This window comes from Crinia signifera, chromosome 6 (assembly GCF_055691185.1).
Source record: "Crinia signifera chromosome 6, ASM5569118v1, whole genome shotgun sequence".
NCBI lineage: Eukaryota > Metazoa > Chordata > Amphibia > Anura > Myobatrachidae > Crinia > Crinia signifera.
The window spans coordinates 30,146,985-30,174,372 of NC_139222.1; the positions used below are offsets into that span (position 1 = coordinate 30,146,985).

Below are 27,388 nucleotides of genomic sequence, written 5' to 3' on the forward strand. Positions count from 1 at the left end.
TTGGGGGGTTGCCGCGAATTGTGGGAGGTGGGGGGTCACGGGGGGTGCCGCGAATCACGGGAGGGGGGGTTGCGGGGGGGTGTGACGCGAATCGCCACAAGAAAAAATCAACACAGAAAGGTCAACACATGTAAATGTTGACAAAAGTGTGCCACTTCATTGGTGTCCATGTCGACACATGACAATGAATATGAAAAAATTAAAAAAATTTAAAATAAATCTTCAAAAACTCATGTCAACCTTTTTCATTGTCGACCATAGCCATGTCAGTGTTTTGCATGTGCCATTTAATCCTAGGGCTGCTGCGAATTGCGGGGGGGGGGGGGGGGGGGTGCCGCGAATCGCGGGAGGGGGGTCGCAGGGGGGGTGCCGCCAATCGTGCAAGGGGGGGTCGCGGGGGGGTTCTTTTTGCCGCGAATCGCGGGAGGGAGGTCGCGGGGGGGGGGGGGTGTTTTTTCCGCGAATCGGGGGGGGGGGGGGGGTGGCACGGGGGAGGGTTTGCCGCGATTCGCGGGAGGGGGGGGTTGCGTGGTGGTGGTTATGCCGCGAATTGCAGGAGGGGTCGTGGGGGGGTTCTTTTTGCAGCGAATCGCGGTAGGGGGGTCGCGGGGGGAGCGGGTGTTTTTGCCGCGAATCGCGGGAGGGGGGGGCGCGCGGGGGGGGGAGGTTTTGCCGCAAAACGCGGGAGGGGGGCGCTCACCTGGTGGCTGTGGAGTAGCAGTGCTGGGCAACATGGGAAGTCAGTGGGTGTCTGGCACTGTCTGTGGGCTCACTGGGCTGGTTCTCTATCACATACCTCCCAACATGACCCTCTCCAGGAGGGGACACAATGCTCTGTTTCTAGACTTCACCTTAATGTATGATTGCCATCACCTGTTTTAAACAGGTTAATTTCTCAGAAAGGTGTTCAGCACAGATGAAGGCAATCACACATTAAGAGGAAAGTCCAGGAACAGAGCGTTATAGACACAGACACCCACTTTGAGTGACAGATGTAGCCAAATATATAGGAGATTGTACATAGAAAATGAAAACTATGCCCACTCCTATGCTGACACAAAGATGACGATTTTGGCTGACGATGCGATTTCCCTTGAATTCCCCAGAGCCCAGGTGCCATGCGAGGGGATGTACGCAGCCGAAAGGGAAAGAAATAATTAGCTGGTCTGGGACCAACTAATGATTTATCTCCCCTTCAGAAATAAAAGTCAGTCTAAAGTGACTGATTTCCTTCGGTGTCTGCAGAGGAGGGGTCAGTCTGTGACGTCACCTGCCCCCAGCAGGGATTGGTCCGCCTACGTTCCCAGGGAGATGCCCATAAAAGGCCTGATGTCCCCACCCCCTCAGACACAAACCAAGGAATGGAAACGTTCTGCCTGGTACAACCCTGGCATGTGCCCACAGTATGTGATCCATCCCGTGTCAGTGATACCCGTACCTGCTACGTCTTTCTATGACAAGCACTGAATCTTTCACTAAAACCCAGACATTGAGCTTACCCCATCATCGTCAGCTTCATCTTCCACTTTATAATCCATCCTGGATCCATCTGCTCAAAACACAACAGTGATTTTAGGGGCTATGTGCTAATCATTGGAGATAGGTAAAGTAGTGGAGAGAGACAAAGCACAGCCAATCAGCTGCTAACTGTCATTTTAAAAGCTGTGGGGACAGATTTATTATACTGGAACACAACCTGCTGGTATAACTCTTCCTGCTTCCGCTCTTCACTGAGGCAAAGCAGGAAGTGAACATCTCGGGTTGCTGGAGTGGGGGAGTGAACCTGGTCTTACATCTATCCCTGTGTGTGACAAATGATAGTTGGTGGCTTGTTTGGTACGTTACCTCTCTCCACGGCTTAGTACACAGGATCATTTCATTGAACACTAAACGGTACTCGTGTAGTTTCACGGAGGTAGGCTAAGCTACGCTGTCACCGTAGCCCAACGGCAGCCAAGCGTAGTGTCCCGGCGGCAGTCCTGCGTAGTCAGCGTAGTGTCCCTGTCAGGCAGCGTAGTCATCGTACTGTTCCCGGCAAGCCTAGTGAGCCCTCTCACAGCACTGGTAACCGCCAGATCCCCTGCGCTGCGATCATGCGGGCGCCGGCAGAGAGGCGCTCTAACTGCCTGAGACGCACGAGCATCTCATTAATTCGTAAAGGACGCATTTGCCTGTGCTACATATTACATACTGGCAAATGCCTCTATTTCAAACCCCCACTATCCATGTCAGCCCGAAGCATGGCAAGCGCAGCGAGCCACCGAGCCCCACGAAGGGACGCGGATTACACATCAAGTAATCCGCATGCTCTCGCCACGCTTCGGGCTCGGTGGCTCGCCACGCTTCGGGCTCGGTGGCTCGCCACTTTATAAAATCAGCTCCACACCGACGTGGATAGTGGGGGTATGGACAGTTCGGGAGGACGCGTACTGCGTGCCCTCACCACGCTTCAGGCTGGCGTGGATAGTGGGGGTGTTTCTGCAACACATTCACACCGGTCATGTCAGGCAGGTTAAAATGGTCAATGGTTCCCACACAATGTAATAAGCGCTGACTGACTACGCTAACTGCGTAAGCTCCGGCTAGCTACGAATGTACTGACTATGCTGGCTGCCGGAACACGACACTGATACTGACAGGGATGCTGACTACGCTGGCCGCAGGCACACAACGCTGGCCGCGGGAACACTACACTGGCTACGTAACTGCCGCAGTGAAACTGTACAAGTACCAACTAAACTCTAAGTCAGCTGAATTACAGGAAAAGGCAGCCTATATACAGTATGTGATACATAACGTGACAGAAACTATAGGTGTTGCCCAGTCATATTGTTTAGCCCATTGTCACATGTAAGATTAGAGAGATCAGCGCAACTAAGCAATCTCTTGTGTCGGTGTGTCCGGCATGCTACACTTTATTGGACGGGGCCTACATCCAATCAGCTGCTGCACACAATGAGTTTGAAGAAACTCAGGAGCCCGAGGTGTGCTCCCTACCACCAGTGCTGTGCCTAAACACGTGCAAAAGCGGCCGTGCGATCGAGTGGGCTTATCTCCCGAGGGAGACGGGCCCCGTTTTTCCCCTAACCCCTCTCAGCCATAAGGCCGACGAGGGGAAAATAGGGAACGGTGGGTCCTCTTCGCCGAAGCTTAGAGAGACCCTCATTCCTCAACCCCCGAAAGGGTTAGGACGGTGGGTCCTCCGCAGCCCATGCTTAGGAGAGACCCGCAGTGGACTTCCCTCCGCCTTGCGGCTCGGGGTCGTCCTCGGGGGGACCGCAGCTCTCCCCAAAAGGCGAGAGCTTTGGCACGTTGGGGAAATGGAAGGCCCGTAAGGGACGACCACACAACCCAAAAAAAACGTGACACACTACAGAAAACAGAAAACGTGAAAAGTGCACGAACGTGAAGAGGAAGAGAAATAAATAATAAAGAGGACCCCAGCCAGAAGGCCGGGGTGGGGGTGTGAAAAATTGTCCTACCCCATCCAAAAGGACGAGGTAAGGACGTGAAGCGCTAACCTAGAGGGGAAGTGCGCAGTGCTAGTGCCATACTAGTGCATGGTGATTTTGGGATCACCCGTGCATGTTCGGCACCCCCGAGTTTCCCCGGGGGCACAGTGCAGCCTCGGACTCCAAGCAGCCAGCCAGTCAGCGTCCGACCAAGTGTTTCTCCGCCTCACCAGCAGGCCCTTTCCGACCCCCCGGCATGGGAATGGATACTCCACCGGGCTTTTCGATGAGTCTCCCCCGCAGCGGCCGAATAGACCAACCGAAGGAGAAGAAAACACCTTCTCAGTCCCGACGTTTCCCCTCTCCCAGGGATTGAGTACTGGGCTGGGCTTTTCGCTGTCTCTCTGGCCGAGGGAACTGGGAACCCCCGAACCAGAGAGCAATCTACTCGGTCCCAGCTTTTCCCGTCTTCCTGGGATTGGATACTAGACCGGGCTTTTCGAGTGACTCTCCCTCGGAGGCTATGGACCCCCGAACAAGAGCCCCATCTACTAGGCCCGATGCTTCTCCCCTCCCTACCAGTAGGAAGGTATACTCCCCCCCTACGGCAGGATGAAGATACTCAGCCAGACCTTACACCCGCCCAGAACATGAGGTACACTACGCCTCAGCTCAGTAGCAAGGTGATTAGGTCCAGCTTTTCTCTATTCTCTGCCAGGGGGCGGTCCAGACCCAACTGATAAGAACAGATACTACACTTGATCTTAGCCAAAAGGCCGCCACTGCCCAAGAGAACAGCTATGACGTTTCAGGATATCGGGCTCAAGGGAAGTTAACCCGACTGCCCGTCTTTCCAGTCTATAACCAGTCGCAGAGACAGGTGTAATGAAGTGAGTAAATGATCTGGGTGCACAGACATTATTATGGTTACATAGATGCTAAATAAGTATTTACCTGTGTTGTTACTACTAATAGGGATTTCCTCTTCCTCTTTCTTAAACTTCTGGTCACCTTCAATTTCCAGGTTCTGATCCTTCATGACAAAACAATACAAATAGTACAAAACAAAGTTACACACTGCAAAATACATAGTAATCTGTGTAACTTTTTGCTGTTTTGCCAGAGTTCTGCTGGGGCAATGCATGCTGGGATGTGTAGTTTCACAACAGCTGAAGAGCCGCCGGTAGGCCAGGCCTGCACTATGCAATAAAGGCAGTCAACCATATTGTTAATGATTCGTACAGAGCGAACGATATCGAGCATACACAACTGAACGATTTCAAAGATAAAGACAAACAAAGACTTTGCTTTACAGCTGACCATTTTGTTTTATGAAAAATGTATCTCTAAGTATTGTTCGTACACACTGAACGATATGCACCAAGATATAAAACGACAAAGGCAAAAATTGACTGCATGTACAGCTGAGAATGGGGGAGCACACATCGTTATCATTTGTACACAGTGAGCGATATGTAAGATAATATCATTAGCGTGGCGATCGTCTGTCAGACCTGTGAGCTTAACATCAATAGTGGGTAAAATATTTGAAGGATTTTGAAGGGATGGTATCCAGACCTTCATAGTTTACTTAGTCTTAGCCAGCATGGGTTTGTGAAAAATCGTTCATGCCAAACAAATTTACTAGGTTTCTATGGTTAGTAAAAACCTTGGTAATGGAAATGCTGTAGATGTTTTCTTCCTAGATTTTGCTAAAGCTTTCGATACAGTGCCACACAAGAGGTTGATAAATAAAATGGAGGACCTGGGATGAGGGGCAAATATCTGTAGATGGGTAGGGAACTGGCTGTGTAATAGAGAACAGAGAGTGGTTGTGAACAGTGCAGTATCAACTATGATACCAGTACTAAGTAGAGTGCCACAGGGTTCAGTTCTAGGGCCCGTTTTATTTAACATATTTATTAACGATATTGGGATGGGGTTACTCAGCAATGTATCCATCCACAAAATTGAGTAGAGTTTTAAATCAACAGAGGATGTCTCCATGATTCAAAATGATCTTAATCTAGATGAGTGGGCAAAAAATTGGAAGATAAGGTTCAATGTGGATAAATGCAAGGTTATGTACTTTGGGAGACATAACCAGTGTGCTAGTTATAACCTAAGTGGGGATGAATTGGGTAATACAGTACTTGAAAAGGATTTAGGAGTCCAAATAGATAACAAATTGGGTGTAGTGCTCAATGTAATGTAGCTACAAAAAAGGCCAACAGGATACTAGCATGTCTAAAAAGGGGCATGGAAACTAGGGATTCAAATGTAATTATGCCACTATACAAAGTATTGGTTAGACCACATCTAGAATACGGAGTACAATTCTGGGCCCCGCACTATAAAAAGGACATCATAGAACTAGAAAGAAAAAACAAAAAAGAGCAACAAAGCTAATAAGGGGACTGGAGAATCTAAGCTACGAGGAGAGATTGAGCAAGCTGGGACTATTTACACTAGAGAAGAGACGCTTAAGGGGGGACATGCTCAACATGTACAAATATATTAGGGGCCAATATAAGGAACTGCCGAGCATTCCCAAGGAAGGAATCTAGGACGCGAGGGTACAAGTTTAGATTAGAAGAAAGAAGATTTTGTTCCCTTAGAAGGAAAAAATTCTTTACAGTCAGAGCAGTCAAACTGTGGAACTCTCTTCCTGGTGAGGTGAGGTGGTGTCGGCTGACACTATAAATACGTTTGAAATAAGGTTGGACAAACATTTATTGGTTACAAACATCCAAGAGTACAAATAAGAATCATAAACTGTCTCTAAAAAGATCAGAATAAACTATATAACAAAGGAATAAGCTATTAAAACCTAGGTTGTACTCGATGGACTCAAGTTTTTGTTCAGCCTCACCTACTATGTAACTGTGTAACTAATTATCGCATAGTGTTTTGGACCATTACAGAATAATGAGCTTTAAAGGTGGCATTTACCTGATAGTCATCCTCCTCCTCCTCCTTTGTACAATCAGACATGGACGCTCTCCCCGATGTATTTAGCTTACTGGATTCACCTTTAGGGAACACACAGATTGAATACCTTGTTTTTGTAGAGAGATTATCTCTCTTATACCCCTTTTACACCAAAAACCCTGGTCCGACCCTGGTCTTTGAACGCTGGAGTTTCAAGGGTCTGACCCTGCTTTATACTGCATTTACACAGCACTTCGACCTGGGTCTGCACCATTTACACTGAACCTGGGTCAGTGCAGAAGGATCATTTTATTATACCGCTCTGGTAACATACTGTAACTATAGTGTTCTCGCTAGGCTGGGCGCTGTGTCCTGTCCAATTTTTAAAGGGCAAAATGCACCCTGCCACTCTAGCAGCGCCCCGCTAAAACAGCCTGGTGTCTGCCTGACAGACCGCACAGGGAAGCCCAGCGCCGCCATAGACGCTTCCCCGGCAGCACAGCGACTCCGGCGGGGCCGGGCCCGCCTCCTTTGGTGACGGCGATGGCCGGGGCCGCCCCCAGCGGGCCTGGTCCACCCCCCGGCCCGCACAAAATCCTAGAGGGAACACTATAACTAGCTTTCTCTAAAACACTGCATAAGAAAATATCTATATGTGGACTATGCAGGACTCTGAGGCACAGTACAGGCTGTTAGATTTCTCTCAAAATACAATTTTAACCCTTTGACTGCAAGGTGAGAAAATTGCTAAGTAAATATTTTTATTCATCATAATGACCCATAATGTTACCTTATATAGGAAATATAATCTGTTTTCACACCACATTTTTTTTTTTTGAATTTATATAACAAATGTGAGCGACGCTGGAATTTTTAGCAGATATTTTGCACATCACAGAGACGTTGGCACTCATAGGATGTGATTAGAAAATGAATGGACAAGAATTACTTTAACGAGGGCAATAGTTGCATCATTTCATTAAATGCAATCAACAGACAACTAAATATCAACAGTAGTGGTGTAACTTATTACAACAACTGCATTCCATTTTATTCTAAAAGAATTACATTGAATGATGAGGGTATAAACCCAACTAAGGTAATATTTGCTAAATGAGTCCTGTGTAAAAGACCACATAACCCCCGGGATAGGGTCAGCGCAAGGTCAGTTTTGTTTACATTACTAGCTGAAAGACCTTCAAAAAGATCAAGCACAGACCACTTTTTGGGGGGTAAAGTTTTAATGCCAAATATCATTTAACCCACAAATGTGCAATCACATTTGCGGGCATGAGTGTGCTTGTGGGCGTGGATTGTGAGAGGAAACCGGAGTACCTGGAGGAAACCCACCTAAGCATGGGGAAAATATACAAACTCTGGACAAGTATTTCCAATCTTTAGCATCTATTACCACCCATGTGGACTTAAGCTGGCCATACATTAGAACAACCAGCATACAAACGGATTGTATGCAAGTCACAAGAGGGATCTTATGTGCTTTAAAAGCGCATACAATCTGCTTACGACAAGCGTGTCCAAACTATGGCCCTCCAGATGTTGTGACAATACACATCCCAGCATGCCTTGCCATAGTTTAAGCATCCCCTAATAACAAAAATATGGCAAGGCATGATGGGACTTGTAGTTTTTTTTACAACAGCTGGAGGGCCATAGTTTGGATATGCCTGGCTTACGACCACAAGCAAAGCCAACAGATCATTAGTGCAGCATGTATGATCTGAGGATCGACCTCTCAACCCGTGGGACCGTGCATCGTACCTATATTCCTCGTGATGTGCACACAATAGTTCGTACGACCCATCAACATTGTGTGTTCAGGCCTGAGATCTTTCTAGTGTATGGCCACCGTAAGACTGAGAATTATTATCTTGCTTGTCACACAAGGAGACACAGTGCCCCAATCAGGGTCACATATGGTTAAACATATTAACACCAAAATGACTTGTGTTTTCCGGTTGTAAACCTCTTCAACTTTCGATCTTCCATCTACCAAATGACCATGTCGACCACATGGGGTCAATCTTGGGACTGTTGACATAATCATCGTCAACCTACTGATCCACCCCCTGCCTATGCAAGGTTGCGGTCATTAGGTCGACCCTATTAAAGTCAACATGCATTACGTCGACAGGCCTTAAGTCAACACCTGAAATATGTCAACATGGCTAAGGCTGACACATGCATTAGGTCATCAATGGAAAGGTCAACAGTTAAAAGGTCAACATGGGTTTTAAAAACATTTTTTTTAACAGACAGGTGGTATTTTGTGCCTTGCCATCCACTACGGCAGTGTGGGAGAATAAAATAGTGTGGCTGAGGCATGACGACCACAGCAAGGGGACGCGTTACACTTGCCGACGGTGCACAGAGCGACTGTGCCTTTTGACTGTCAACCTTCTGACGCTGTCGACCTTAGCCATGCCACCCTTCAGTGGTCGACCAAGTCATGTCGACCTAAATTGGGTCCAATCCAATGAGCCATACCCCCTATCTATAGTGCACAGTATTTGTATTATGGTCACAACATAGACAGTACTCTATGGGAGCCATTAACCTGAGACCTAGGGTGAGAGTGGATACACCTCCCCCTCCCCATCTCTGTAATATAGTCTGTATGGCCATCCCCAATGTCTCCCCCCATTTCCAATCCCCGGTCTGGTGCTGATACAGCGGCCCCCATATCTCACCCTGGCTTGCGCTGCCTCTGGCGACGGCTCTAGGACCGCACAGAAAAAGCCGAATGCCTCCATCCTCCTGTCATCACAGCGGCAGCGACATGCGCCCTAGGGGCTGTTTCTTAAAGACTACACTTCCCGTGAGCCTCGAGTCCCCGGCCGCTGACACAGTACAGCACGGTGTTTGTATGGCCCCTCTACATCTCCCGTGATGCTCCGGGCTCGCAGTGTCATAGAGTGCGCGACATATAATGGCAATTGGCAGCTGAGATTTGGGAGGAGTAGGCTGTGGGTGAGGAGCTCAGTGTGTATGTTGTGTACTCACACAGGGCTGCTGCATGGTGCACCTGGGCTATCTATCTGTATGGGCACCTCGCTAGTGTATGCTCAGTACCACTTTATGGCTGCCCAGGCTGTGTGCAAGCACCATGCAATGTTGTAAAGACTCAGCCAGGCATGTCCAATCTGTGACCCTTCAGCTGGTGGGTTGTTTTTTTTTTAAACTACATTTCCCAGCATGCCTTGCCATAGTTTTAGCATGCCCTAATAGCAAAACTGTTGCAAGGCATGATGGGACTTGTAGTTTCACAAAAGCCTGGGTCACTCAGTAATCAGCCCTCCAGCCCTAGTGCTATCTGTATAGCCTTCAGGTGCCCATACACTAGGGTTACCACCTAGTCCCTTTAATTCCGGACACATGTTAATTACACAGGTTCTGTGGCAGTTTAAAATCAGGTGAAGTGGAGTCTTGAAGTCAGCCAGCCACAGAACCTGTGTAATTAATATGTGTCCGGAATTAAAGGGACTAGGTGGTAACCCTACCATACACGTACCGATTACCCAATACTTTTTGTGCTAATATAGCATCGTTGTGCATGCGATGCAATGCTATTTAAGCACAAAAAGTACCGGGTAAATGGTACGTGTATGGGCACCTTTCTGGCTGCTTTTGATTGCCATCACCTGTGTTGAACAGGTGCAGTGTAAACAATGTGTGATGTGGCTCTGTCACACGGAACATTGTTCAAGAATCCGGGTTGTACCCGGATTTTTTTCGTGAAAAGCGGGTATTAGTTTCAGGCTTTCGTCACACCGTGAATATTGCATACAGAATATGGCATAAAAGTTCATTGGAAATAAACACTTTAAATGTAAGCAGATAATAAAACTTGCAAACTTCTGTTGAGAATGAGTTGATGTACTTCATATCTATACATCTAGGGAACATCTACGACTAGTCTCTCCACCAGGATCAGAGCCCATTCCTAGGTGTTCAGGATGGACAGTGACAGGAGACACATGACTGAGAGGATACTGAACATCACCCTGGAGATCATCTACCTGCTGACCGGAGAGGTGAGGGCTTCTGGGAGTGTCACAGTGCCATTACTACTCTCCGTCACACCAACAGTGGCCTGCATTAGAATATAGGTAGTGACCCATCTTTCTCTGTGGTATTTACTAGTGCATGTGTTCTCATTTAGGATTATGTACCACTGAAGTTGGATGGTGAATGTGAGACACCAAAAAGCAACTATCCCTATGTGTCATCAGGATGCAACAGGACCCAGCGCCCCATCGCTGTGCTTACACCTCATTTACTGATACATGAGAGAGACAATGAGCAGAAGATCCTGGATCTCACTAACAAGATCATCCAGCTGCTGACCGGAGAGGTGACTGCTGGGAATGGGACATTATACAGTAACACTGGGCTTGTGACCGGAGAGGGGACTGCTGGGAATGGGGCGTTATACAGTAACACCGGTGATGTGACTGCTGGGAATGGGGCATTATACAGTAACACCGGTGATGTGACTGCTGGGAATGGGACATTATACAGTAACACCGGGGGTGTGACCAGAGAGGTGACTGCTGGGAATGGGATATTGTACAGTAAGACCGGGGGATGTGACCACAGAGGTGCCTGCTGGGAATGTGACATTATACAGTAACACGGGGGATGTGACCGGAGAGGTGACTGCTGGGACTGGGACGTTATACAGTAACACCGGGGGATGTGACCGGAGAGGTGACTGCTGGGACGTTATACAGTAACACCAGGGGATGTTACCAGAGAGATGACTGCTGGGAATGGGACATTATACAGTAACACCTGGGGGAGGTGACTGCTGGGAATGGGGTATTATACAGTAACACCGGGGGATGTGTCCGGGTAATGACTGTATCATTGTGTGTCAGGTACCTATAAGGTGTCAGGATGTCACTGTCTATCTCTCCATGGAGGAGTGGGACTATCTAAAGGGACATAAGGATCTGTACAAGGACGTGACATTGGAGAATCCCCATACGCTCACATCACTGGGTAAGAGGAGACTGTCCAATTAGACTTGTAGGTGATCAAGGCCAATATATATATGAAAATGACTTGTATGTTAGAACCTATCAGCATGTGTAAGGAGGGGGAATAGAAAGGGCATTGGGAAGGGGCTTATATAGAGATAGTGGTAATTGAGTAGAAAACCAAAGGTCTTGGGAGCCGTACTTTAGCAGGGGAGAAGTACTTGGTAAGTAGAAAAACATTGATGATGTTAATATTAAGAAGAGAATTCATTGCCCAAAGGGGAGTTGGTCTGATTGAGCTTGATAGAGAAGTCATCCTGCAAGGCCATATAATGGTAAAGCCGCGTTACCAAGGGTGATTACATGATGAAGAGAACCTAACAGCCTCTTCTTATTCTCCCAGAGTGATCTGTTTCTCTGGGTAATTCCCCGGGTACAGCGCTTCTATCTCTCCTAGTATTTGTGCCATATTTGGAAGGTGCACTTGTGCGGTCACCAAACATTGGTGTCGTGTTATGGGCCTAGTTCATACCTGATCCCACGGCTGCTAAATTTCGGAACCCATCGATCAGGTATACGCCGCCCTGCGCAAGCCTGGAAATTTCCCCAGTGTGTGCATTCTGTGCGTAGCCCAGGACTTACTCAGTGGCTGCGGCACAAACAGTCGGATCGGTACCGGAGCGGACGTTACACGACTTCCCCTAAAAACACTTGGGCGCGTCTATGTTTTCCCTGACACTCGCATCCGTACAGTTAGATGTGAATTATGCCCCATGTTCTTTGCATTTGTTATTGGCCTCCCCCATATCATTATGTCACACAGCACACACAGGTCCTGTAATCGCTGTGTCTCTCTCTCTCTGCAGATACACCCGGCACTGTCGGCTCACCAGGGAGATGCAGCAGCCCCCTCTCCGCAGCGCTCTGTCAGCAAGAAGAGCCTGACGTCTCCCTGCAGGTGGGAGTTACCTGGTTATACCTTACTGTAAATGGCATCTAAACAGGAATGACAGCAGTTATGTTACCAGTCATGTGACCTATCTATACACAGAAATGACAGCAGTTATGTTACCAATCCATGTGACCTATCGATATCGGTTGAAGTATGTTACAGTGGGGTAGATTTATAAAGTGGCGATCAGGGGAATATGCGCTATCCCCGTGCGTTTTGGCAGGGGATAGCACTTCCCCTGATGTATGACACCCGTGATGTGGGTGTTTAATGGGCGGCCCTGCGGGGGAGCAGGCTTAGCGATATGTGTTATTTAAATGGAACGCCTTGCTCCTACCTGAGTATCATCAGGTGACGTGTGCCTTCCTTCCTTCCTTATTCCTCCCCTTTGCATAATGCCATAATTATCTGGCGCTGTGGCTTCTCATGTTGTTTTTTTTTTTTTATTTGACAAAACTTTATTGTTTTACTTGCTGGTCAGCAGGCTTTTACCCGGAGCAGACGGTGTTGACCGGAAGGTCAACCCCGTGGGTAAGTTAACGTACTCCCATATTGTACAGACAAAAGTTAATACATTATGGCAAACAGAGGACCCACTTCACAGCAATAATGCAGTGAAATGGATCCTCTGATATAACGATCGTTAAGGCCCCGTTCATACATCTACCCCGGTGATTTGATTCCAGAGGCAGCTGTAACGATGGGGGTCACACCACGGGTGCTGGTGCAGCTGCCTCATAGACTATTCCTCTTATTAGCTCTGACTGTCACCCTGCTCCCTTCTATTGGTTGTCTGGTTATTGTCTGTATTCAGGCGTCAGTACTTTTACCTGGACATAGTAATTCTATAATCATTTATATGCAAGAGGAACAAATACAGCCATTGGGAACTGAGCGGAGCGCCACTACCTCTGCCAGAAGTGTTCCCGCTAGGCTGTTTTAGCGGGGCGCTGCGCCCTGCCCGATTTTTTTAAGTGAAAAATGCGCCCTGCCCCTCTGGCAGCGCCCCGCTAAACCAGCCTGCCTTTGTCCCCGCTGTTTTGACCGGGGAAGCCCGGTGCCGCTGTACATAGCGATGCCCAGCACTTTCCCGGCAGTATACAGCCTTCCGGGTGGCCGGGTCCGCCCCCTGTGCATGACGCTGCCGGCCGCGCCCACCCCTTTGCGTGACGCCGCCGGCTGTGCCCACCCCTTTGCGTGATTCTGCCGGCCGGGCACGCCCCTTTTCGTCACGGCGCGGCCCGGGCACGCCTCTTTTGTGACGTTGGCGGCCCGGGCACGCCCAAAATAGTGACGTCGGCGTGCCCGGTCCAACCCCCCCGCCCTGCCCGCCCTAGTTCCTAGAAGGAACATTATACACTCCCAATCTTTACATTACAGGCCAGGTTTTAATGATATCCATTCTTGAGCACAAGTGACTTACTTTAGTACCTCATCAAGGGCTCGATTCGGACCCACCAGCTAGGCAGCGTCAGTGCCGCCCGCATCCTCTCGTTAACATGCGAGGGGATGTGTCCAAGAACACAGTCATTATTCATTCATTCGAATGATTTCTCTCCCCACCGGCCACATGCGAGGGGCTCCTTACGATCGGGTCTGAATGAGGCCCTTAGTATGATATAACCTCTGTAGCATGGATACCTATACACCTCATTATATCGGCCAGTGTGTCATCCACGCATGTACAAACAAGGGAGCTGATCGATAATGAGGGAATTGCAGCATGAACCAGCTCCACCTCCCCCGGCTGTCACTCATTACCCACCAGCATCAGCATGTGTGTATGCATTGCTGACGTATACTCACATGATATGTGCCAGGTCCCCTCGGCCGCCGATATCGGCGGCTGCGGTGATCGCTAGGTGTGTATGCACCTTTATACCAGCTGATTAATCCAATTGCTTTTATTGTCTGTGTATTTCCCCCTTGTATTAGGAGAAAGACCCGAGCAGTGTAACAGCAGGGATTGGATCACAGCCTGAAGAGCAGGTGATGACGAGCACTAAGGAGGAGGAGATTCCTGTAGCAATCAGTGAGGGTGAGTGACAGACATGAGGTACGGAACAGAGACAGATTCTTAGTATATGGTGACCTGGATGCTGTTACTATAATATATGACTGTGGCAATAGCAGGTACAGTGTATAGGCAATATGTCTCAATGGACCTTCTTCTGGACCACATGCAATACTGCAGTGCTTCTCTAACTCCCGTAAAATACGGAAGTGACATCAGAGTGACGTGTGCGTTCCACCCACCTCTGTGAGTGGAACGCATCGTCATGAAGGTCCGGCACAAATGATATATGCCTGCATCGCCCAAGGACTTCCGGTGATCAGACCCCTCATTTGCTTCTTGAATAGCCTTTCGTGAAAGGCCCAATACGGTACCAGACTTTGCTTTGTTTTTTTTTAAGTTTTATGTTTGATTGTAGGTGTGGATAAATTTGCTTTTCACGCGATGAGTCTGTTCCCCATGCATTTATATCTTTGAGATGAATTGGAGAATCGCATTGAAAGAGTCAAGTTCAAAGTGTGACCCCCGATCTATGCTATAATCGTTGGCCTAAGGAAAGGCCTATAAACAGTACGGGCACATATACACTTCTTGAAATTACTATAAGTGAATGTACTGGAAATCTGCACCATGAAATCCTCTCTGTCTTATTTCTGAGGTGTGAACTCTGAAGGAGGACTCCAAAGGAGAAAAATAACTTCACTATAGGATCTACTTTCTCAAATAAGCCTTAGATACCCCAATAGGAAGCACAAGGTTTCTTCTTTAGATTGTTGTTTACTGTATTTGTAGGAGGTGGTACTACTAGGTACCCTGCTGCATCCTAGTCAGTGGCGTAACTACTGTAAGGCAGCCCCAGCAGCAGTGTCTGCTGGTCTCTCATCCTCTCCGTTATGCGTGTGACGTCATCACATCACAAGCTGGGGAAACACTCTGGAGAGTAGCCTGGGGGCAGGGGGGAGCAAAATTTATAGTTACGCCATTGTGGAAGCGCAGACTTTTATATTTCTTACTATAAGTAGACCTACAAATAGGGTTTAGGTAACAATACGGATGTAGAAGTGAGCATTCACATGAGCATTCTATCCCCTCATGTTTTAAGAGAGAACAAAATTGATTGTATATTTACTTTATTTTTGCTTTCAGCTGCTGGATACGGAGGAAGCCCCGCAGGGATTTGTCATGTGCAGTCTCCAAAGTGTGAAATGACAGCTGCTGATACGCACTATTCCCCCGGAAAATACCCGGATGTCCCAAACACACCTCCAGGTTCTGAGGTAGTAACTAATGGATTCGTGCCCTCCAGTTTCTCAAACAACTGGGACAGCGGAGCACCGGGGACAGTCAGCGCTGAAACTGAAAACTTTATTTGCAGCGAGCGCACAGACAGATTTCCCTCAAAACCGCACCAGAAGATTCACACAGGAGAGAAGCCTTTTGTCTGCTCTGAATGTGGAAAAGGCTTTACCCGTAGTACAAGTCTTGTGGACCATATGATGCTCCACAGAGGAGAAAAACCGTATGCTTGCTCTGAATGTGGAAAAGGCTTTACCCGTAATACAATTCTTGTGAACCATATGAGGCTGCACACAGGAGTTAAACCGTACTCTTGCTCTGAATGTGGGCAAAGGTTTATCAGTAATGGGCAACGCATAAGACACGAGAGATTTCACACCGGGGGGAAACCTTACGTGTGCAACGAATGTGGGAAAGGTTTCACCCGTACCTACAGTCTTATAGAACACAAGAGAATTCACACGGGAGAGAAGCCTTTTCCCTGTACAGAATGCGGAAAGCGCTTTACAACCAACTCTAACCTCGTTAAACATATAAAATATCACAGAGGGGAGAAACCTCACGTGTGCTTAGATTGTGGGAAGCGGTTCATTAGCAACGGGCTGCTTGTGATACATAAGAGAATTCACACAGGAGAGAAGCCGTTCGCCTGTCCGGACTGTGGAAAGGCTTTTGCCCGTAATTTCACCCTGCAAGAGCACATGCGAATTCACTCCGGGGAAAAACCATTCGAATGCAAAGAGTGTGGTAGGCGGTTCACGAGTAATTCATATCTTGCTCAGCATCAGAAAAACCACAGGGGTGAGAAACCTCACGCGTGTCCCGATTGTGGGAAGCAGTTTGTGTGTAACGCCCTTCTTATAGCACATTACAGAAGTCACACTGGGGAGAAACCGTTTGCTTGTAATGAGTGTGGAAAAGGCTTTGTCAAACAAGGAAGCCTTGTCACACATCAGAGAATTCACACCGGGGAAAAGCTCTACGTCTCTGCCGGTGGTGGGAAAGGCTTTGACCGGGGCTCGGATCTAGTAGCTCACACGGGAGAAAAGCCTTTTTCGTGTCAGTGTGGGAAGCGATTTGCCAATAACTCCCAACTGGTCGTACATCAGAAATACCACACGGGAGAGAAGCCTTTTGCCTGTTCTTTCTGTAAGAAAAGCTTCACAATTAAGGGAAGCCTCGTTACTCATGAGAGACTTCACACCGGAGAGAAGATGCTCCTGTGTTCTGAGTGCGGCAAAGGCTTCACCAGTAACTCAAAGCTCGTTATCCACCAGCGAATTCACACGGGAGAGAAACCATTTATGTGTTTGGAGTGCGGGAAGGGATTTGTCAGTAACTCCGGCCTGGCTGTTCATACGAAGTGTCATGAGAATAAATGATGTATGCATCAGTTCTACGTGTATCTGTGACTTTCATTCTTCAATCCAGTTCTTCACCCGTCTACTTCCTTTCCTATTCCCCATCTGTGCAAGCTTAATTTAGGTCAGTTCCATTCGGTCAAACAAGCCAGTAAGCTCCTACCTAAAGTAACAATCTGATTTGTAATCCAACATGTACACAACATGCAAAACTGCGCTCATCTCCCGCATACAACAGGACATTAATATTATATACGCCACAGTTGCCCACTTCTTCCCAGTATCACATTTGCAGTCTTCAGTGAGTAGGCGGGGCTAGTGCAAAGCACAGCAGTGCATTGTGGTCTCATAGAGGAGTCTAGAAGTTCCCATAAGCTGTAATGTGTGTCTGTATACATCTCTGTCACGCAGCTCTGGTCATAACGCTGAGAGTCGGATTGTGTGAAGCCTTATTACAAAGAATTTGTGCATTTCAAATACAATCCGCTTCTCTTCCTTCCATTCACTGCCTTTATCAGTATTAGTAGTAGCTGTAAAATGAGCCATGACCTTTTTTTTTTAAGGCAACACAGGGCCTGATTCTGATGGATGGGTGGGCAGGCTGTGCTCACAACAATAGGCCAGGATAGCAAATTCGGCCCATACCAAGTAGATCTGAATCAAATATTCCTATAGAGGTCATGTGTTATTTTTTTTAAACCAACTTTATTGAAAGAACCAATCCATTTATCTCCATTCATATAAAGCAAAGTAATGGAATAATGGGACCTAGCCCATAGATAATTTGTGCATAAGGCACCACAAAGTCTCTACGGCCTTGTACGAGCATTCTTCAGTTACCAATGGGCACAATCAGTTCGTGGTATTGGGCAATGAAACACCAAAATGTTAATAGAGTTGGCATTCCTGATGACCACACAAGTTATATCACTGGTAACACCGCAACAAATGACCTCATTTATTACAGTCGTTAACGTCAAAGATATGACCGTGAAGGTGAACACAATTGGCAGAGTTTTTACGTGCGTAAAACGATTGCCGTCCCCCTGCTGCCGCGCCCGGCCCTCCCTTCCCGGAGTGAGCAAACGGCTCGGCGAGTGTGATACTCAGCAAAGCCGTTCGCTCCCGGGGTTTCCGAACGATTTTAAACCCTAACAACAGACGGGTCTGAATAAGCCTCATTATTCACAATCAACAATGTGTAATGGTGTGTACAATTATGACTATATCAGGCCTGGCCAACCTGTGGCTCTCCAGAAGTTGTCAAACTACAAATCCCATTATGCCTTGCCACAGTTTTGCTATAAGAGAGTGTTAAAACTGTGGCAAGGCATGCTGGGATTTGTAGTTTCACAACATCTGGAGAGACACAGGTTGGCCTGTCCTGGACTATATAGTCTAAATCAGATAGTAAGTTAGCCAAAATCGCACAGTATTTATGAGGCTTGCGATACCGATGCGCAGTGTCAGTGTCCCAAGGGAAAATGACTGTGCACGCATGTCTATTTTGACTATGTCATCTGTAGCATGTATTTGACCTAGGGCCAAAGAGACAAAATCAGCCATTACCCTGAATCGCTCCCGTTGTGCACACACCATTACAGTATACTAGATTGGCTGGCCATAAACTGCTGCCAGAATCGTGCAATATTCTTCTAGAACCGATGGGGAACCTTTGGACCTCCCCTACACATCTCAGCATGGCCAAATAGCAAATAACTATAGCAGGGCATGCTGGGATGTGTAGTTCAACAAAAGCTCCCCATCCCTGTTCTAGAAGGTGCTGGATACAGAAGTAGAACCTAATTGGTGGATATTGGCAAGAGCTCCACTTCTAAAAAGCAGCACTTTATTAAATATACCCCTTGATGTGTGCGGCTCTCTAACCTATACCCTTTCCTCATCATACCCTCCACCTTACTACGACACCTCTCATCTGTGCCACCCTTGTCTGTCCTCAGTTGTAAGCCCTCACGAGCAGCGCCCTCTCCCCTCATGTGCTTTTACTTTTACCAAAAATGGTCGACAGCATCTAGATCGGTAGTAACAGACCGACGCAAGCAAAAGGTCGACTGGAACGTAATTGGCAGTCACAAGGTGGACACAAAAAAACATTTTCCTGATTTTTTGGTTTTACCTGGCTTTTTCATACTTTAGCATCCCAGTGGACATAGGGCCTGATTCAGACCTGTTTCTGCGTATATTCGCAGCATAGCAAGCAGGTAAACGCTGCCTCGTGGAACGGGAAACTGTCATATTTTGGCAACACTTTGGGCCGTATTCAATGCCCTTTTAATGCTGACTGCTCGCTGTCACAGCTCGCATGGTCAGTATTCAACTGACCCCCTGCACATGCCGTTTCCAGCTCGCTGGGTTTTTACAGCGTGGGGGAAACGGCGTGTGCGGCCGCCAAACAGCGAGGCTCACAGCTAAATGCAGCGGGCTCACTGCATTAGCCGCGAACCTCGCCGTTTGCGGGAAATCTTGTCGTCCTCTGACAGCGAGGATTCCCAGGAATGTTGAATAGGGCGAGTGGCCGGCACGGTGGTTAAATGGCAAGGGTGGCTTGATTACGGCGATCCTCGACGTTTAACCCCCTCAACGGCCGCATTGAATATGGCCCTGCAGGTCTTCTTGATCTAGGATGTGAACTACCGGGCAATTGATTTGCAATTATTATTACAGGGAATGCCCACCAACACCAAATTGCTAACCCCTTCCCACCCATGTAGATGAAGATACTGAGCTATTGGCTGCAGGGTGTGACATGTGCCATTTATTATACTTATGTATGTATGAGTCCGTGTGTTAATGACTCCACCCACCCATGTTTGTAGCTGGACATTGTCCCTTAACAAAGATGGCCGCCCGCAGTACAGAAGACCGAGTAGAGAGAAGCGCAGAGCGATTACTGGCGCCTGCGCAGTAGCAGGAACGCATAAACGCGCATGTGCAGAAAACCGCGAGGAACGCCTGATAGGCTAGCGTCTGCACTTCTCTACGCATGCGCGGCTCACTGACTGGTAGAGGTCCAGCTACGTCTTCTTCTTCCGTGATGCTCCAGTCTTGCTAGTAGCACTGTCTTGTCATAGAGTCTACGACATAATGGCGGCTGATATGATGTGGGAGAAGGAGTAGCGTTCCTCTGAGCAGCCGGTGGGTGAGGAGCTTAGTCTGTATGTTGAGGACTCCCACATGACTGCTACATGATGCCACTGGGGATTTCTATCTGTTTGGGCACCTCACTAGTAAATGCTCAGCACCACTCTATGGCTGCGCTGGTTGTGTGCAAACATCATGCAATTTTGCATAAACCCATCCTTAAGGTGCCCATACACGTACCAATTACCCAGTACTTTTTGTGATGCAATGCAATTTTAGCACAAAAAGTACTGGGTAATTGGTACGTGTATGGGCACCTATAGTGCTAAATAAGGGCTAACTCCAGATCCAAGGTGGAGACCGTGCAGTGTAAACGATGTCAGACTGGCATGGCTCTGACAGTTTGGAACCGTGTCCGAGAACCCTGGGTTGGACCCGAATTGTTGGTGAAAAATAGGTGTTAAGGAGCCCATACACGGTCCGTTGTGTATGGCTCCGTTTTGTACTATGCGATGCGTGCTCCCGCGCATCACATAGTACGGTACAAAAAGTATGTGCTGCACATACTTTTTGTACTAGCTATACAATCGGATCGGATCGCAGTGCATGCACTAGGGATGCGATCCGATCCGATGTGTGCTGTTTAAGCACACAACGGATCCGATTAACGGACCGTGTATGGGGGGCTTTAGTTTCAGGCTTCCTTCAATCCGAATATTGATAGTGCATTTGGTTTATACAGGTTGCTCAGAATATGGCATAAAAGTTAATTGGAAATAAACACACTTTTTTTTACATTTTAAATTTACACAGATAATATTAAACTTGCAAACTTCTATTGGGAATAAGTTCATGTACTTCATATCTGTAGATCTAGGGAGCGTCTACGATCAGTCACTCCACCAGGATAAGAGCCCATTCCTAGGTGTTCAGGATGGACAGTGACAGGAGTCACATGACTGAGAGGATACTGAACCTCACCCTGGAGATCATCTACCTGCTGACCGGAGAGGTGAGGGCTTCTGGGAGTGTCACTGTGCCATCATTACTCTCAGTCACACCAACAAGGGCATGCATGTGGTAGTGACCCATCATTCTTTGTTATTTTTTTTACTAGTGCCTGTCTTCTTAATTAGGATTACGTACCATTGAAGAAGAAAGGTGAATGTGGGACACCAAGAAGCAACCATGCCTATGTGTCATCAGGATATAACAGGACACAGAGACCCAGCAAAGTACCTCCACCTCACACACTGATACATGAGAGAGACCGTGACCAGAAGATCCTGGATCTCACCAACAAGATCATCCAGCTGCTGACCGAAGAGGTGACTGCTGGGAATGGAAAATTATACAGTAACACCGGGAGATGTGACCAGAGAGGTGACTGCTGGGAATGGGACATTATACAGTAACACTGAGGGATGTGACCGGAGAGGTGACTGCTGGGAATGGTGCATTATACAGTAACATTGGGGGATGTGACCGGAGAGGTGACTGCTGGGAATGGGACATTATATAGTAACACCTGGGGATGTGACCAGAGAGGTGACTGCTGGGAATGTGGAATTATACAGTAACACCGGGGGATGTGACCGGAGAGGTGACTGCTGGGAATGGGACATTATACACTAACACCGGGGGATATAACCGGAGAGGTGACTGCTGGGAATGGGGCATTATACAGTAACATCGGGGGATATGACCGGAGAGGTGACTGCTGGGAATGGGGCATTATACAGTAACATCGGGGGATATGACCGGAGAGGTGACTGCTGGAGATGGGACATTATACAGTAACACCTGGGGATGTGACCAGAGAGGTGACTGCTGGGAATGGGACATTATACAGTAACACCGGGAGATGTGAACAGAGAGGTGACTGCTGGGAATAGGACATTATACAGTAACACCGGGGGATGTGACAGGAGAGGTGACTGCTGGGAATGGGACATTATACAGTAACACCGATGAATGTGACCGGAGAGGTGACTGCTGGGAATGGGACATTATACAGTAACATGGGGATGTGACCGGAGAGGTGACTGCTGGGAATGGGACATTATACAGTAACACCGGTTGATGTGACCAGAGAGGTGACTGCTGGGAATGGGACATTATACAGTAACACCGGTTGATGTGACCGGAGAGGTGACTGCTGGGAATGGGTCGTTATACAGTACCACCGGGGGGATGTGACCGGATAGGTGACTGCTGGGAATGGGACATTATACAGTAACACCGGAGAGGTGACTGCTGGGAATGGGACATTATACAGTAACACCGGAGAGGTGACTGCTGGGAATGGGACATTATACAGTAACACCGGAGAGGTGACTGCTGGGAATGGGACATTATACAGTAACACCGGGGGATGTGTCTGGGTGATGACTGTATCATTGTCTGTGTCAGGTTCCTATAAGGTGTCAGGATGTCACTGTCTATCTCTCCATGGAGGAGTGGGAGTATCTAAAGGGACACAAGGATCTTTACAAAGACGTGATGCTGAATAATCCTCCACCACTCACATCACTGGGTATGAGGAGACTGTCCAAGCATTGGCCAGTGTATAAAAAAAAATGGTGTATGATAGAACCTGTTTGCATATAGGAGGGGTTCACGTGGAACGGGGATGGTAAGGGGTAGTGGGTATATAGGGATAGCGGAACGCTGGCTAGAATGATATCTGGCAGTGTTAAAGAGCAACTATAATCAGCCCTGCCAAAAACTTCCTCCAACTAAAAGATACGTAGGTGGACACTGACCGGCAGTGTTCACCTACTTCAGTATTATCCCATCAAGGGGGCTGCCCGTGAGCCGTGGCAGCCAGAGAAGAGCCGAAAAGGAGCCCGAAGCAGTTCCCCTCCTGTAGTCTAGATCACACACACACACACACACACACAATCACACACGTAATCATCACAGGCCTACCCTAGTTGGTTTTCTCAAAATGTCACAGGAAACCCACAGTAATTGCTGTGTCTCTCTACCTCTGCAGGTAAACCTGTCTGCTCACCAGGGAGATGCAGCAGCCCCCTCTCCGCAGCGCTCTGTCAGCAAGAAGAGCCTGACGTCTCCCTGCAGGTGGGAGTGACATGGTTATACCTTACTGTAAATGGCATCTACACAGAAATGATAGTGGTATGTTACAGTGATTTTATTCCAGTGTCGACCTCCCCTGAGAGGCAGCTGGAATGATGAGGTCACACAGCGGGCGTTAGAGCAGCTGCGTTATAGATAACATGTTTCAAGTTCGGCCCCCGCAGTGGATGCCAGACTAACTCAGAAGTTCTTTTAAAGGGCCAGTCCTTTACGTGGCATGGTTGTGGCTTGTAATTGATTGCCAGTTTAAAAAAACGGCATACATCCCGCCATTTTTTCTGTCATTTAGCTCTGACTGTCACCCTCCGCTCCTCTATTGGTTGTCTGGTTATTGTCTGTATTCAGGTGTCAGTATTTTTACCTTGACACAGTAATTCTCTAATCATTTATTTGCAAGAGGAACAAATACAGCCATTGTCACAGTCTTACAGGTCACTGGCCAATAGGTGACCATTGGGAACTGAGCGGAGCATCGCTGTTTCTACCAGAGTACACTGCCAATCTTTACATTACAGGCCAGGTTTTAAAGATATCCATTCTTGAGCACAAGTGATTTAATTGATACCTCAGTACTTTTCTCTGTGAGTGATATCTTGGTCTGTGTATTTCCCCCTTGTATTAGGAGAAAGACCCGAGCAGGGTAACAGCAGGGATTGGATCACAGCCTGAAGACCAGGTGATGATAAGCACTAAAGAGGAGGAGATTCCTGTAGCAATCAGTGAGGGTGAGTGACAGACATGAGGTACGGAACAGAGACAGATTCCCCCTGATCAGTCACTACATAATCTGTTATACTAGAGATGACTTAATTCTGACCACCTTCCTGGTGCTACTAGAAAGCCAGTGATGTGCAGAGAAGGGAGATCTGTAATCTTATTTCTTAGTTTATGGTAACCTGGATGCTGTTACTATGTTACATGACTGTGGTATAGCAGGTCCGTGTACAGTCCGTGTTTCTTACAATCATAGGGGAAAAATAATATACAGAGGTTACCGGTAGTGCCACATTGGGGCAGATGTATTAAGCCTTAACGAGAGATAAATGCAGGGGTGATAAAGAGAGATAAACGTCCAGCCAATCAGCTCCTTACTGACTTTTTTCAAACACAGCCTGTAACATGGCAGTTGGCAGGTGATTGGCTGGAGGTTTATCTCTCTTTATCACCCTTGCATTTATCTCTTGTTAAAGCTTAAATACATCTGCCCCATTGCGTGATATGGGGCTGTCATTTATTTCTTTACTAATTGATTAAATATGTTGTGAGATTCATTATTTCCCTCATTCCAAGAATGTAAAAAAAATAAAAAATCTAAATGTTTTAAAAACAATTATTGCTTTAATTTTACATTTACTTTTATTTTTGCTTTCAGCTGCTGGAAACAGTGCAGGGATGTATCATGTTCAGTCTCCAAAGTGTGAAATAATGGCTGCTGATACGCACTATTCCCCCCGGAAATATCCAGATGTCACAAACACACTTCCCGTTTCTGAGGTAGTTACCGATAGATTAGTGCACTCTAGTTTCTCTAACAACGGGGACAGCGGAGCACCGGGGACAGTCAGCGCTGGAACTGAAAACTTTATTTGCAGCGAGCGCAGAGACAGATTTCCCACAAAACCGCACCAGAAGATTCACACTGGAAAGAAGCCTTTTGTCTGCTCTGAATGTGGAAAAGGCTTTACCCGTAATACAGGTCTCGTGACCCATATGAGGCTGCACACAGGAGAAAAACCGTACGCTTGCATTGAATGTGAGCAAAGGTTTATCAGCAATGGGCAACGCATAAGACATGAGAGACTTCACACAGGGGAAAAGCCTTACGTGTGCAACGAATGTGGGAAAGGATTCACCCGTACCGACATTCTTGTAGAACACAAGAGAATTCACACGGGAGAGAAGCCTTTTCCCTGTACAGAATGCGGAAAGAGCTTTATATACAAATCTAACCTCGTTAAACATGTAAAATATCACAGTGAGGAGAAACCACACGTTTGCTTAGATTGTGGGAAGCGGTTCATTAGCAACGGGCTGCTTGTTATACATCAGAGAACGCACACAGGAGAGAAGCCTTTTGTCTGTCCGGACTGTGGAAAAGCTTTTTCCCGTACTACCGTTCTCCAAGAGCACATGCGAATTCACTCCGGGGAAAAACCATTCGAATGTAAAGAGTGTGGGAAGCGGTTCACGAGTAATTCTCATCTTGGTCAGCATCAGAAAAACCACCGAGGCGAGAAACCCCACGCGTGTCCCGATTGTGGGAAGAGGTTCATCAGTAACGGCGTTCTCGTAATACATTACAGAAGTCACACTGGCGAGAAACCGTTTGTTTGTGATGAGTGTGGAAAATGCTTTGTCAAAAAAGGAAGCCTTGTCACCCATCAGAGAATTCACACCGGGGAAAAGCTCTATGTCTGTGCCGACTGTGGGAAAGGCTTTATCCAAAGCTCGGATCTAGTGGTTCATCAGAGGATTCACACGGGAGAAAAGCCTTTTACGTGTTCAGAGTGTGGGAAACGATTTGCCCAAAAATCCCAAATGGTGGTCCATCAGAAATACCACACGGGAGAGAAGCCTTTTTCCTGTGCTTTCTGTGAGAAAAGCTTCGCGGTTAAGGGGAGCCTCGTTACACATGAGAGGATTCACACCGGAGAGAAGATGCGTGTGTGTTCTGACTGTGGCAAACGCTTCTCCAGTAATTCAAGGCTCCTTCTCCACCTGCGAACTCACACGAAAAAAAGAAACCGTTTATCTGCTCAGAGTGTGGGAAGGGATTTATCAGTAACTCCGAGCTGATTGTTCATAAGAAACATCATGAGGAAATATAGTAATTCAGGGGTATATGTATGTAGCAGTGATAGGGGAGGAGAAGTGAGCCCGAGGAGAAGTGGCCTATGGCAACCAATCAGCTACTCTGTATAATTTTATGCAAATTATAGATGTTTCTTCAGTGCTGATTGGTTGCCATGGGCCAGTTCTCCGCTGACTCACTTCTCCTCCCTTATCACTGCTCTATACCTCTACCCCTCTGTAGTGGTGTGTACAGGAGATGAGCGCAGATTTGCCGAAAAAGCAAATGTTGATTAAAACGTCGTCAAATCGTTACTTAAGGTTGGTGTTTTTTAAACTGGGAGCTTACTGGTTTCCAGAATAAATAATCAGGTGCAAATATTAAAAATGTTAATTATGTTGGTCATTTCTAGAGAAATGCAGCGCTCACCCGGCAATATAGATTATTAGATTCTAACTATGGATTTAAATGAGTGCAAATTTTTTTTAATATTAAAAAACACTGTTATTTAGGGCGCTCGGCAATGAGGCTGTGTTTGGACAAGCAGCTGTTAAAAACAATGGGTATAAGTCACTTCCCCAGAACAAAATGGTGAGTAGAAAAGGATAAAGGGCCCTACACTATACACTACAACGATCTGCCTGACCCTGGAGTCGGGTGGAATTTTCCTTGATCTCCCCCGGGACCTTCCCGGGAGGTATTCCATCCGATTTTGTACTGTGGTGTCATTTTTCATGCGATTGATTAAGCTGAGATAAATCACATGCGATATATCTTATGGTGTACAATTGTACTATAAACTATATCTGATGGTCTGGATTAGGGGGTTAGAGGGATTGGAAATGTCAGTCAAAGTTCCTGAGATATATCACACACATGCAGAAAAAGCACTTCTTTTTCCCTCCGATTCTATCTGAATCTGAAAAATCATTGGTGCAGTATGACCGATCAATGGGCTCACTGACGACCCGCAGATTGGATGGAAAATGCATACGATGTAACAAAAAAAAAAAAGCAAAACATCGGTTTTGCTGTGCCATCGATGGAGGGAAACCATCTGGTTCTCCCCCATTGATGGCAAAAGTATTTGACATCGGCCATAAACCATCGATGATTTTTAATCGTCGATGGCCATCCTTATGTGAAGATGGTGTTATATTGCTGGGTTGAATAATCATCCAAAAACCAATGTAGAGAGATCGTAACAGGATCTTTGAGATATACTGAGGTTCAATCCAGATGGGTGTATAAATACTAACGCGTTTTACTGATTAGTAATGCAGCTTTTTCAATGGTCTACTTGAAACTGGGTCACAAGAATAAATAAAATATTGTAGATGTAACAATGAAGGTAAAATGTCCTGGGCTCAGGTCTCAGTAAAAGCTC

The 27,388-nt window shown here is 47.1% G+C and overlaps 3 protein-coding genes across 4 annotated transcripts in view; 2 read left to right on the forward strand and 1 right to left on the reverse strand.

The window, feature by feature from the left end:
• The window catches only part of LOC146010203 (uncharacterized), a 38,791-nt gene extending 29,472 nt beyond the window's left edge, over positions 1 to 9,319 (reverse strand). Inside the window, exons 1-4 of one of the 2 annotated variants that reach the window (XM_083151219.1) lie at positions 9,092 to 9,242; positions 6,405 to 6,484; positions 4,407 to 4,485; positions 1,500 to 1,549 (exon numbers count right to left, since the gene is read on the reverse strand). In XM_083151219.1, the coding sequence (XP_083007345.1) occupies positions 1,500 to 1,549; positions 4,407 to 4,485; positions 6,405 to 6,446 (171 nt within the window). In that variant the 5' untranslated portion in view covers positions 6,447 to 6,484; positions 9,092 to 9,242. Of the gene's footprint in view, positions 1 to 1,499; positions 1,550 to 4,406; positions 4,486 to 6,404; positions 6,485 to 9,091 lie in introns of both variants that reach the window. The other variant, XM_083151220.1, reaches the window with a different exon arrangement.
• Positions 9,231 to 26,600, forward strand: LOC146009566 (uncharacterized). Its single transcript, XM_083150013.1, has 13 exons — positions 9,231 to 9,371; positions 10,301 to 10,435; positions 10,564 to 10,755; positions 11,282 to 11,405; positions 12,250 to 12,341; positions 14,271 to 14,373; positions 15,496 to 17,010; positions 17,077 to 17,174; positions 21,245 to 21,436; positions 22,521 to 22,644; positions 23,107 to 23,192; positions 23,833 to 23,935; positions 24,583 to 26,600. The coding sequence occupies exons 2-13, from the start codon at positions 10,358 to 10,360 to the stop codon at positions 26,004 to 26,006; spliced, it is 4,131 nt and encodes a 1,376-aa protein (XP_083006139.1). The 5' UTR covers positions 9,231 to 9,371; positions 10,301 to 10,357; the 3' UTR covers positions 26,007 to 26,600.
• The window catches only part of LOC146010133 (uncharacterized), a 47,169-nt gene continuing 44,366 nt past the window's right edge, over positions 24,586 to 27,388 (forward strand). Inside the window, exon 1 of the mRNA XM_083151069.1 lies at positions 24,586 to 24,704. The gene's annotated coding sequence lies outside the window, so the exon portion shown is untranslated. The remainder of the gene's footprint in view (positions 24,705 to 27,388) is intronic.